Source organism: Rhinopithecus roxellana, chromosome 2 (assembly GCF_007565055.1).
Source record: "Rhinopithecus roxellana isolate Shanxi Qingling chromosome 2, ASM756505v1, whole genome shotgun sequence".
Taxonomy (NCBI): domain Eukaryota; kingdom Metazoa; phylum Chordata; class Mammalia; order Primates; family Cercopithecidae; genus Rhinopithecus; species Rhinopithecus roxellana.
In genome coordinates this window covers 108486098-108499990 of record NC_044550.1, presented here as the reverse complement: position 1 = coordinate 108499990, position 13893 = coordinate 108486098, and the positions used below count along the sequence as shown (strand labels likewise).

Here is a 13893-nt window from a genome sequence, read left to right as displayed (position 1 = left end):
ACTAAAAAGTACAAAAAAATTAGCCGGGCGTGGTGGCGGCGCCTGTAGTCCCAGCTCCTCGGGAGGCTGAGGCAGGAGAATGGCGGGAACCCTCGGGAGGCTGAGGCAGGAGAATGGCGGGAACCCGGGAGGCGGAGCTTGCAGTGAGCTGAGATCCGGGCACTGCACTCCAGCCTGGGTGACAGAGCGAGACTCCGTCTCAAAGAAAAAAAAAGTTAAGGTTAAACCGGAAGCTGGATCTCAGCAGTTCTCTGCGGTGCCCTGCATGCTGTTGCTGCTCATGGTTCTAATTCCTGTGCTGTTGGGTAATCCAGCCAGACTTTTCCAAGTTACAGAGTTCTTATGAATATTCAGTCACTTTCAAATGCTGTTTTACTTGTAAAATAATATACCTATTGATTTGTAGAATATATCAAGAGAAGGACTGAACAAAGTATATACTGAAAATACTTTCACTCGTGGGAATATGGTAATTTTCTTTTATTGCATGAGTTTTTAATAATATGCTTAGGAGACTGGAAAGAAGCCAAAAGTCAGCATCTTGGTTGAAGATTAGGTACAGAATATCAGGTCGAGTTGGGAAGAAAACTGAGTTGCCGTCCCTTGTTCTATGCAGATTTCCTTAGACATACCACTTGGGAAATAATGGCATGGGATTTCCCCCTCTTTTCTTAGGCTATAAAATGTTTCCTTTTTGCAATTCTGAACACCATTTACTTTGGTTCCAAAGACTTTGATTTTTCTCTTTGCCGAGAAAAAGCAGTCTGAATTTTCTAGTTTGGTATTCTTTCCTTCCTGAAATGTAGTATTTTGCAACAGGGTATCGTGACAGATAATAATTACTGAATTTTCTATCATTATAAGATATGGTGGTATGTGACTCTCCCCTCCAGGGCCCACGAGATGAGGCTGGTGAGGAAGCCGCGGATGACAGTACCAATCGGATCAATGAACAAGCCAGTTTTGCTGTAAACAAACTGCGAGAACTAAATGAGAAACTTGAATATAAAAGGCAAGCTCTAAATTCTATTCAAAATGCACCAAAACCTGACAAGAAGGTAACTCTTTGCTTTCAAGGTTGTCTTTGAAAGTTTACATTTGTCTAATTTGGTAGTTTTCAGTTGAGGTTGAGAAGTGTCCGTTTCTTTTAAAATAATTTTAACCATGAGCAAGTTCTACTGTTATTTTTTTGCTTCTATAATAGAGTTAGAAAGCATTTGTTTTTAATCTCTTATGGTTTGAAGTTCTTTCTCAGTTTCAGCTGTGAGTAACTCTGTTCTTTGCATCTGCTTTGCCTACAGGGCCTTTGGGGAACAGGCTAAGCTTTATCTTGTGCCAGGGTCATTTCTGGAAGTTAATTAAATACTCGAGGACAATCTTTTGAAAAAAAAAAAATGTTTTCTTTTAACTGCTGCAAGTGCAATTTAGGGAACTTTACAGTATTGTACAGGAAATACATTGTTTTGCTAGAAAACAACAATTTGAAAGTTTAAAAATGTACAGCATCTCACTAATTGACCTTTCTCAAACCCAAGCTGTGGTGTGGCTTTTTGCTTTGTGTTTTGCTCCTTAGAATTAAACAAGGAGGTTTCTCTAATATAGATATGGCTGATGCACTTTGGTCTGCCAGATTGGTCTCTGGCACTGTCTGAATGTGTGTTTGAGGATTTCAAGTGGTCAACATGAGAGCAACTGAAAATAAAACCATTTCAGTGAGTCACAGTGGGTTTTCCGCGAGCGTGTGCCCAATCCTATTGAGCCTTCTTTAGTACTCTTTTTGTAGACATTCAAATGCTTTTGTAGTAGGAGAATATTCCTGAAACAAGATATAAGAAAAACTGGTATCATGAGCCTGTCAGCAATTTACAATTAAAATATTTATTCATCTGTAATCCAGTCACTGTCTAGTTAAACAGTGAGTTTTCTTTAACAAAGAAAAAGCAAAAGAGAAGGAAGAAAGACCTGCAAAGGTGTGTCATCTTGGTTAGTAGTAATATTTTTACAAAATTATGTAGGAAGAAGTTTAATGGGAGTGTCACATTAATCATTGATGATGGGCTGGCTGCACAATGGCTCATGCCTGTAATCTCAGCCCTTTGGAAAGCTGAGACGGGTGGATCGCTTGAGCCCAGGAGTTTGAGACCAGCCTGGGCAACATAGGGAGACCCCATTTCTAGTAAAAATTAAAAAAAAAAAAATTAGCTCAGCATGGTAGTACATGCCTCTAGTCCCCAGCTCTAGACAGCTGAGACAGGAGGATCTCTTGAGTCTGGAAAGGCTGCACTGAGCCGTGATTACATTACTGCACTCCAGACTGGGCAATAGTCTCAACAACAACAACAAAAACCCGTGGCCAGGCGCAGTGACTCACACCTGTAATCCCAGCACTTTAGGAGGCTTCACAACATCGTGAAACCCCGTATCTACTAAAAATACAAAAATTAGCCCTGCGTGGTGGCAGGTGCCTGTAATCCCAGCTACGCAGGAGGCTGAGTGAGGCAGGAGAATCTCTTGAACCCAGGAGGCAGAAGTTGCAGTCAGCCAAGATCATGCCACTGCACACCAGCCTGGACAACACAGCAAGACTCCATCAATCAATCAATCAGTCAATATTAATCGTACTCTGAAACGGAAACAAATGGCCAAGTTTCCTGGATTGTCATAAGAAATAGTTCATTCTCCCCCTTACAGGGAGTCATTCCCAGTTACTACATACAGAACTTGAAAGCCTGATCGTCTTCCCAGTGACAAGAACATGTCTGAGATGATCCACTGAATTTGCTGGCATGGCAGATAATCAGTGTCTGCAATGTGGCATGTTCTTTAAGAACAGCTGTCTTATTTCTTCTGGATTCATCTCATTATAAATTAAAATGCATCTATGGATAACAGTATGAAAGACGAGCTAGAGAATGTTCATTGAATTATTTTCTGCTTGGTTTGTTTGTTTGAAAGACATTCTTCAGCCCTTCTTAAAATAACTTTTGATAACCATGGAATAAATATTCTTAGCTATATTATATGAAAGAATTTTCAGGAGACGTGGAGCAATTCACTGGTACTATGGCTTAATTTGAACTCTACTCTCTGATCTACGTTTGCTATGTAATCAGATTGTCCACAGGCTGCTCACGAAGCACTCTGCTTCTGGCAGTTGTGCACGGGACAGGAAGGGCTCTGAGGATGGAAGGCAGCTGATCCTTCTCTCCAGAAGGAGACATAGTCCTCCTTTTGTGTTTCACTCATGTTGGTAAAAATTAATAATTAATTTTTTAAAAACCTTAAGATTGGCTGGGTGTGGTGGCTCATGCCTGTAATCCCAGCACTTTGGGAGGCCAAGGCAGGCCGATCACCTGAGGTCAGAAGTTTGAGACCAGCCTGGCCAACGTGGTGAAACCCCGCCTCTACTAAAACTACAATAATTAGCCAATCGTGGTGGTGGGCACCTGTCTGTAATCCCAGCTACTCGGGAGTCTGAGACACGAGAATCGCTTGAACCTGGGAGGTGGAGGTGGCAATGAGCCGAGATCACGCCATTGTACTGCAGCCTGGGCAATAGAGTGAAACTCAGTCTCAAAAAAAAAAAAAAAACCAAAAACCCTGAGATTAATGTTGAAAAAGGTTTTGGCAATCTAGCTGTTAACACACTCTACCCCAAAATCTTGTAATAGTAAGACTTCTCTGGATTCAATATCTAAGTATTAATCAGATCATTTTCCTGTGAGTACACAGTGGTGCAGACTTCTCCTCAATCTAGAATGCCAGTGGTTTGCTTAACCCTCCTGCTCTCACAGACCTCTGTACCAGCAGTGTAATTAGCCACCAGATGGTAAAGTTAGCCTTTTAGTTTGATTCCTGAAATTTACTGCCTAGGTTTTTTGTTTGTTTGTTTTGTTTGTTGTTGTTGTTGTTGTTGTTGAGATGGAGTCTCGCTCTGTGGCCCAGGCTGGAGTGCAGTGGCCCGATCTCGGCTCACGGCAAGCTCTGCCTCCCGGGTTCACACACCATTCTCCTGCCTCAGCCTCCCGAGTAGCTGGGACTACAGGCGCCGCCACCACGCCCGGCTAATTTTGTTTTGCATTTTTAGTAGAAACGGGGTTTCACCATGTTAGGATGGTCTCAATCTCATGACCTTGTGATCGGCCCGCCTCGGCCTCCCCAAGTGCTGGGATTACAGGCGGGAGCCACCGCGCCCTGCCGGGTTTTTTGTTTTTTTGTTTTTTTCCTTGACAGATATTTTGTGAGTCTGGAGCAAACTGTCCAATTCTAGGGTAATGTTGGGAGTAAACCATTAACTATGAAGAATCTCAGTAACACAAGTGATGAGTAAATGCATGGTGCTGTGCTAGTCACTGAAGATTCAGTGTAACATAGAGTCTGATGCCTGCCCTCAAGGAGCAGATATGCTGGTTATGGAATTAAAACAGACATGAAAATAAAATGATCACAGTACTTATTGATGATAAAATGCAGGACAATGGCATAGGCAAGGAGTGCTTCCTGTAGGCTTTCTGAGGAAGGAAAGAGCCCTTGAACACTGCATATTCAGGAGAGTTTTGGAGCAAAGCTGCTGTCTTCAAACTACAGAGTTATATAACTTTATAGGCTTTCTCATAAAAGAGATCTGAAGAGATGGTGAGTGTGGCATTTAAAAAATATTATTTATTTTTGTAAATTCTGGTAAAATACATATAACATTTACCATTTTAGCTATTTTTAAAATTTTATTTTTTATTTCAGTACATTTTTAGGGAGCTGGTGGTATTTGGTTACATGAATAAATTCTTTAGTGGTGCTTTCTGAGATTTTTGTTGCACCCATCACCTAAGCAGTGTACACTGTACTCAGTTGTAATCTTTTATCCCTCATCCCCGCCCCAACCCTCTCCCACATCCCCAAAGTCCAATGTATCATTGTCATGCTTTTGCCTCCTCATAGCTTAGCTTCCACTTATGAGTGAGAACATATGATATTTGGTTTTCCATTCCTGAGTTACTCCACTTGGAATAATAGTCTCCAAGTCCACCCAGGTTGCTGTGAAGGCCATTATTTCGTTTCTTTTTATGGCTGAGTAGTATTCTAGGCTCTACACAGATCACATTTTCTTTATCCACTTGTTGATGGATGGACATTTGGGCTGGTTCCGTATTTTTGAAACTGCAAATTGTGATGCTATAAACATCCCTCTGCAAGTATCTTTTTTGTATAATGACTTCTTTTCCTCTGAGTAGATGCCTAGTAGTGGGATTGCTGGATCAAACAGTAGATGTACTTTTAGTTCTTTAAGCCATCTCCATACTGTTTTCCATAGTGGTTGTACTAGTTGACATTCCCACCAACTGTGTAGAAACGTTCCGTTTTTACCACATCTACTCCAACATCTGCTATTGTTGTATTTTTTTATGGCTATTCTTGCAGGAGTAAGGTGGTATCACGTCGTGGTTTTGCTTTGCATTGCCCTGATCATTCCTGATGTTGAGCATTTTTTTTATATGCTTGTTGACCGTTTGTACATCTTCTTTTCAGAATTGTCTATTCGTGTACTTAGCCCACTTTTTGGTGGGATTGTTTGTTTTTTCTTGCGAATTCGTTTGAGTTTTTTGTAGATTCTGGATGTTAGTCCTTTTTTGGATGTACAGATTGTGAAGATTTTTTTCCCACTCTGTGGGTTGTCTGTTATTTCTGCTAATTATTTTTCTGTGCAGACGCTTTTTAGTCTTTTGCAACCATCACCACCATCCATCACCAGAACTTTTCTCATCATGAAAAACTGAAATTTTGTATCTATGAAACAATACTTCCCCATTTTTCCCTCCCTCCTGCTCTGGGAAAAACATCATTCTATTTTTTATCTCTATGAACTTAGCTACTCCAACTACCTGATGTTAGTGGAATCACGCAACATTTGTGCTTGTGTGACTGGCATTTTTCACTTAGAGTAATGTCTTCAGGCTTCATCCATGTGGTAGTGTGTGTTAGAATTGCATTGCTTTTTAAGGCTGAATCATATTTCATTGCATGTTTATACCACATTTTGTTTTGCTAACTATCCAGCAATAGACACTTGGTTTACTTCCACTTCTTGGCTATTGTTAGTAATGTTACAGTGAATGTGGTTATACAAATACTTCTTAAAAAGATCGTGCTTCCATTTCTTTTGGTATATACCCAGAAGTAGAATTGCTGGGTTCTATGCTAATTCTGTTTTTAATTTTTTTGAGGAATCATTAAACTCTCTACCACAACATCTATACCATTTTACATTCCCACTACCAGTGCACAAGGGTTCTGATCTCTCCACGTCCTCCCTGCCAACACTCGTTATTTTCTTATTTTATAGTAGCCATCCTACTGGTTATCAGGTGGCCTCTTATTTTGATTCTGATTTGCATTTCTCTAATGATTAGTGATGTTGAGTATCCTTTCATGTCCTTATTGGCCATTTGTGCCTCTGGAAAATGTCTATTCAAATCCCTTGTGCGTTTTTAAATTGGGTTGTTTGTGGTTTTGTTGAGGTTTAGGAGTTTTCTATATTCTGGAGATGGAAACTCTGTCAGAGAGGTGATTTGCAAATATTTTCTTATATTTTGTGGTTTGCATTTTTACTATATCAATAGTGTTCTTTGATGCACAGTTTTAAATTTTGATGAATTCCGGTTTGTCTATTTTTCTTTTGTTGCCTGTGCTTTTAAAGTGTCATAACTAGTAAATCATAGCCAAACCCAATGTGATGAGGCTTTTCCCCTATATTCTGTTTTTGTTTTTGTTTTGTTTTGTTTGAGATGGAGTCTCGCTCTGTCTTCACTCCAGGCTGGAGTGAAGCTGGAGTGAAGCAGCACAATCTCAGCTCCCTGCAACCTCCGACCCCCAGGTTCAAGCAATTCTCCTGCCTTAGCCTCCTGAGTAGCTGGGATTATAGGCACCCCCCTAACAACCTGGCTAATTTTTGTATTTTTAGTAGAGACAGGGTTTTGTCATGTTGGCCAGGCTGGTCTCCAACTCCTTACCTCAGGTGATCCACCTGCCTCAGCCTCCCAAAGTGCTAGTATTACAGGTGTGAGCCACTGTGCCCTGTGCCCGGCCCCCTATATTCTCTTTTATGCATTTTATAATTTTTAGCTCTTTTGTTTAGATCTTTAATCTACTTTGAGTTAATTGTTGTATATAGGGTTAAGTGGCAAGGGTCCAGCTTCTTTCTTTTGCATGTGAATATCCAATCTTCCCAGCATGATTTGTTGAAAACACTGTTCTTTCCCCCATTGAATGGTCTTGACACCCTTGTTGAAAATCACTTGACCATATATTATTTCTGGGCTATATTCCCTGGGTCTATATGTTTGTCTTTATGCCAGTACCACAGTGTTTTGATTATTGTAGCTTTGTAGTAAGTTTTGAAGTCAAGAAGTATTGAGTCCTCCAACTTTGTTCTCTTTCAAAATTGTTTTGGCTATTTGGGGTCTCTTGAGATTTTATATGGATTTTAGGATGAGTCTTTTTTATTTCTGCAAAAAACTGTTATTGAAATTTTGTTGGGGATTGCATTGAAGCTGTAGATTGCTTGGGGTAGTACTGACAGCAATATTAATTCTTACAATCTGTGAACATGGGATGCCTTTACAGATATTTGTTTTCTTTAGTTTCTTTCATCAGTGTTTTGTAGTTTTCATTGTAGAATTATTTCATCTCCTTGTTTACATTAATTCCTAAGCATTTTTCTTAATGCTATTGTAAGTGGAATTTTTTTCTTAATTTTGTTTTTGGATTATTCACTGTTAGTGTATTGAAACACAGCTGATTATTGTGTGTCAACTTTGAATCCTGCTACTTCGCTGAATTGTGTAGTTTTAAGTGTTTTCATAACTCCCAGGATGTTTTCCCTATGGCAGATTGTTTCCAAGTTGAAGGATGAAATAATCCTAATAGAGAAAGAACGCACAGACCTTCAGCTGCACATGGCAAGAACGGATTGGTGGTGTGAAAACCTTGGCATGTGGAAAGCCTCCATCACCAGTGGAGAGGTAGGTTTGACTGCTTTTCCTCTTAATTTATTTTAAAAGTTTGACTTTATTAAAAAAGATTTTATCCTGAGGAATGAAGATTGAGGGTGGAAGACTTATGCTCTTTCTTTTAGACCATATTTGTCCTACCTTCCTTCCCCCATAATTTTCCCTCTGGTTCGCTCATGACTGGGAACTATACAAGGCTGCTTGGTGTAGATCTGATCTCACTCCACTTCAAACAGCACGTTTTTCCTGTTCACTGGAATTGAAAGCAACTATAATGTCCTTGAATTAGCCATTTATTTTTCCATTGAGGGTTGAAATGAAGGCACTTTTTGAGTCTTGGAGATAAAAAACTAAAAATGTAAGTGCATCTGATTGTTTCATCCTGCTGACTTCAATTGTTTAAATTTCAGTATCTCTAAAATCTTCAATGAATATATTTTTTGAATTGTTTTGCTGTTTTTTTTTTTTTTTGAGGGATATGAGATAAGAGTTTGTAGAATATACCGTATCCCTTTTGTCTATAAAAATAATTTCATTTAGGAGGAAAGATGCTTATAGGAGTTTACGTCATTACTGTTGACAACTTCCTTCTCCCCTGCCCTACTGTCTGTCAAGTGGAAACCTGGAGATGAAAGTCATATAATGTGGTCATTTGAATAACCACATTATGTGCAAATATCAAGGTCTTGAGCAAGAGAGTGCTTTTTTTGTTCTCATTGGTATTTCATATGACTTATCTTTGTTTTTCCCTGCCTTTCCATCAAGCCAGTGGCTTGACACTCTTACAGGGGTTGGGAGAGGGTCAATTCACAACCTTAAATTTATCTCTAGGTTGGATAGCAAAACAAAGCATGTTCTCCAAGACCTACCCTGAAAGGACACACAGTGCATGAGAGCCTAACCAGGTGCCTTTTGCATGTCTTTGGCACTTGCTGGTGCTCCCATTAATCTAAGCTGCTGAACAATACACATTTCTCCATGGAAGGTAGGGAGCAGTGGATCAGGGAAGGTCATACCCAACCTCAGACTCCCACATAGAAACCCTCAGTAACTGCAGGTAGTTATTGTTTGGGTGGACGTGTAGGAAGGTAATGGGCTCAGAGGAATGTAATGGCAAAAGCTGCTACAAGAGGCTGCTGGAGGACAGAATACAAATTCTGTTATCTCCTCAGTTTTGCTTAGAGCTGGCCCTGACACTTCACAGTGTATTAAAATCATCTTCCAAAGGCAAATATTAGGGGAGGCAGAAAGGGGAGGGAGGAACAGAAACCATCACAAGGCTCTGTGCCCTGGCAGTCAGTTGCTGCTAAGAAGCTTGCTGAGGTACTCTGGCCGGAGAAAAGATAGTGGAAATGGGAAAGGGGTACCTGACGTCTGGAGCTCACAAAGCAGTCCCAGGAAGGTGCGGAAGATGCATTTTCATCAAGCCAGACGTGCCTGTATTCTGTGCTAGCTGACTCATGAGAAGTGTGGTCTTAGGAAAGTCAGGTACCCTGTCTGTACCTCTACTTCCCTGTCCTTACAGTGGGGTGAAAATCCTGCCTCACAGAGTAGGTGCTCAGTAAACCTCTCATCTCTTTCCCTCGCCTTCCTTACTGACTCTTTCTAATTCCATTTATGATGCTAATTCAAGCTCAAATTCAATGCATTTTACATTTTTTTCCTGTATCTTCTTATGTTAAGTATAGTAGTGGTCTATTCTGGATTATTGTCAGTATCTCAGTTGGGAGGTAAAGGAAATGTTATCTCCCAGTGTAAAATTTAGTAAGAATAGAAATCAGGGCTTGTTGGATGCTGAAATTAAACTGGAGGTGTCCTCATCCTTCTCTGAGAAAGGTTCTGAGGTATTTGATGCCTGTTTGCTTGCTGTTAATTTATTTTCAAAGTAACACAGGATGAGCCTGCTATATTAGTTTTCTTTTGCTGTGTAACACAGTTCATGCGTAAAGCAACACCCATTTATTGGTCACATCTCTGTAGGTCTGGAGTCCAGCTCAGGATGCATTGGCTCCCTGCTGGCTGGATCACAGACTGAAGTCAGTATGTTTCCCAGACTAAGGTCTTGTCTGAAGACTCAGTAAAACCCACTTCCAAGCTTATTCAGATTGTTGGCAGAATTTAGTTCCTTTGGTCATAGAACTAAGATCTCTGTTTTATTTATTTTTTTTTTGAGACGGAGTCTTGCTCTGTCGCCCAGGCTGGAATGCAGTGGCCAGATCTCAGCTCACTGCAAGCTCCGCCTCCTGGGTTTATGCCATTCTCCTGCCTCAGCCTCCCGAGGAGCTGGGACTACAGGCGCCACCACCTTGCCTGGCTATTTTTTTGTATTTTTTAGTAGAGACGGGGTTTCACCGTGTTAGCCAGGATAGTCTCGATCTCCTGACCTCGTGATCCGCTCGCCTCGGCCTCCCAAAGTGCTGGGATTACAGGCTTGAGCCACCGCGCCCGGCGAGATCTCTGTTTTCTTGCTGGCTTCCTTCTTGGAACTTGAATCTTTCTGACTTCCTTTCGTATTACTGGCTAGCAAAAACTCTCTGCTTTTAGGTTAGGCCCACCTAGGAAATCCCCCTATTTTAAGGTCTACTATGCCATATAACGTAACTTACTAGAATAAAATCTATAATATTCACAGTTCCAGGGATCCTGCAGGGTACACCATGAGGAGGGAAATCTCCTTAGGAGGACACTTACAAATCTTCCTTCTGCATCCGTTCACCATGCTTTTTGTTAAGTATCGATTTTGATGTTTTCCCCAAGGTTACAGAAGAGAATGGTGAGCAATTGCCATGTTACTTTGTCATGGTAAGCCTACAAGAAGTTGGAGGAGTTGAAACTAAGAACTGGACAGTCCCCAGAAGGCTCAGCGAGTTTCAGAATTTACACCGGAAGCTCAGTGAGGTATGAATACTCATGAATGCAAGATTCTAGAATTACTGCACAAGAGCTCGTTTCACTTTTTACACATAAGAAAACTGATTAATCTTCGTCCTTTGCTGTTGATACTGGCACAGTGGCATTTTCATCCTGACATTTGGAAATTTACTCATAGATCAAACCATCTAGTCTAGCCTAATTCCATCAGGACAGATAATTGTCTGATTTTCATTGTAAATTGCCAGAGAACCCTAGAGCTGGAAGAGACCTAAGCATCATCTACGTCTCTCACAACTGGCAGTGGCCAATTGTGATTCCTTGATGGTAGCAACATCAGTTACGAGTTGCAGCAGTAGAAAGAACGAACTGCACTGGATTCTCTCACATATACAAGGGAGGCAGTAAGGTGCAGTGCTTGGAGCACAGCCTCTAGAACCAGACTGCTCAGCTCTGAATCTCAGCTCGACTCTTCATGGCTGTGTGACCTGGGATTTATTTATTTACTTATCCTTTTATAGATATATATATTTTGAGACGGAGTCTTGCTCTGTCGCCTAGGCTGGAATCCAATGGCACGATCTCAGCTCACTGCAGCCTCCGCCTCCCAGGTTCAAGCGATTCTCCTGCCTCAGCCTCCCGAGTAGCTGGAATTACAGGCATATGCCGCCACGCCTGGCTAATTTTTGTATTTTTAGTAGAGACAGGGTTTCACCATGTTGGCCAGGCTAGTCTCGAACTCCTGACCTCAGGTGATCCACCCACCTCAGCCTTCCAAAGTGCTGGAATTATAGATGTGAGCCATGGTGCTCGGCCTGACCTGGGGTTTATCACTCACTTGCTTTTTATCTCTTTTTCCTTATCAGTGAAAACGAATACTAATAGTGCCTACCTTGTGGGGTTGTTATGAGAATTAAGGGACTATGTGTATGTAAAGCATTTAGAAGAATGTGTGGCACATGGTAAACATCATTGTGTTTTTTGGTAGTGGCAGCAGTAGTAATGAGCGCTGTTTCATAGACCTTTGGTTTCGGTTTTATTTATGTATATGTATATATGTACGTGCATTTTGGATTGCAATGTAAAATGTCTGAAAGTCACTAATCTAGGTTAATTCTTTTATTTGAGAGATGAGGGAAACTGATCGCAGAGCTTAACTGACTTGTCATAGGACATGTACATAATGGCTAAATCAAGATTATTAATAGAATCCTACTTTTAGATTCTTCTTCCTACTTGTCCTCAGGAATTGCTGTCTTCTCTAATTCTCCTTCTACTATGGGTCATTGCCTTTCTTCCCCAGCAGTGAACAGTTCTTCAATTATTTCTCCTTGAATTTAGGTCCATTTTTCTCTTCCTCAGTGTGAACTGATATTGGTCAAACTGTAACTGTCAAAGGGTCCAGCTGCTCGCTGCTTGTAGAAAGAAGCCATCATCATAATAACAAGAGTGAGGTGTGACAAAAAGAGAGTGAGATTTTATTATCCATGCTAGCAAGGGGAGGAGTGGGCAGAATTCTTACTAAAACTTTCCACCCTCAGCCAGGCATGTTGGCTCACGCCTGTAATCCCAGCACTTTGGGAGGCTGATGTGGGCGGATCCCTTGAGGTCAGGAGTTCAAGACCAGCCAGGCCAACATGGTGAAATCCCCAACTCTACTAAAAATACAAAAAATTAGTTGGGTGTGGTGGTGCACACTTGTAGTCTCGGTTTCTCAAGAGGCTGAGGCAAAAGAATCACTTGAACCTGGGAGGCGGAGGTTGCAGTGAGTCAAGATCATACCACTGCACTCCAGCCTTGGCGACAGAGTGAGATTCCATCTCAGAAAATAAAAATAAAAATTTCCACCCTTCAATTGTGGAGGGAACCCAGGGGATTTTAAAGAGAGGGTTTGGAATGCAGAAGAGGCAGTGGGACTAGGAGTTGTCAGGTGGCGTGACCTGCCCTGATGGCTCGTCTTGAATTGTTGTTCCATCCAGTGAAGCAGCCGGCGCCACTGTGGCCGGAGGTGTCTGATCCGTGTCAGGATCTGGCCCTTGAAGCTTCTAAAGAAATAGATGACCAGATAGGGAGCGTGGTGTGTGCTTAACAAGCATGTGGGTAGATCAGTGTGCATAAAGCATCATGGGAGGATGGGATGGGGAAAGAAAGGGAGTGGAGGTTCACAGCACACTCCCAGGCTGCATTTCAAAATGAAAGGAAACACATACGCAGCCTGTCTCAAGTTACATCTTGAGATTAAGGAGAAAGGAGAAAGGAAAACAAAGTTTTAAAACGCGGTTTGAAGCCACGCTGCTCCTTTACAAAACCTCATGGGCACCTCTCAGACTCTTCTTCTGTGAATGAAGTGTGTCTCTTTTCTTTAACCTTGTCCCCAGAGTGATTTTTTAACCTGTTTTCATCACTACATACTATAATTTCTTCAACTGCTTTTTAAGGACAGTGACCAAAACTGACTGTCATGCATGCTACATTTCTCAGACGACCTTTGGTCACCTTCGCAGTGTGGAAAGCAAAAATTTGTCTCAGTATAACAATGAATTTTCCCCAAAGTTGTTGAGTAAAATTGATACTACAGAAAAAATGTGTTTTCTCTGTGAAAAACTATTGTGAAACCAAAGTTTAGTATCAAAGCAGGAGGAAAAGGAAAATTTTGAAATATCTTCAGAAAGTAAAATTTACTTAGACAATGAAAACAATTACATGGAAGCATTAAAAGAAACAAAGATGAAAGTCCATGCCCGTCCTGTGTCATCTTTCCTCATCTGTGGACTCATGGCTGGGCTCTTCTCTCACCCCGGCCCTTTCCTACGGTGTGAGTTTTCCTGTTGTGAGAACACTTCCTGTCGACAGCTGTGACAGGAAGCACCTTTTTGGGTACTGTGTGATTCTAGTCCTCCCTTCCAGCTCTCACTGCCTGTTTCATTTCTCTAAAATTTCAGAGTTGTTGTAAGGATGGAATAACACATGCCATGCTTCTAGCACACTGTCTGGTAGAAGGGAGGACTTAATCCAC

At 41.3% G+C, this 13893-nt stretch overlaps 1 protein-coding gene across 1 annotated transcript in view; it reads left to right on the top strand.

Moving 5' to 3' along the window:
• Window positions 1–13893, top strand: part of SNX25 (sorting nexin 25) — a 143702-nt gene that overhangs the window by 111241 nt on the left and 18568 nt on the right. Inside the window, 3 exon segments of the mRNA XM_010377950.2 lie at window positions 894–1058; window positions 7887–8018; window positions 10764–10904. Of these exon segments, the coding sequence (XP_010376252.2) occupies window positions 894–1058; window positions 7887–8018; window positions 10764–10904 (438 nt within the window).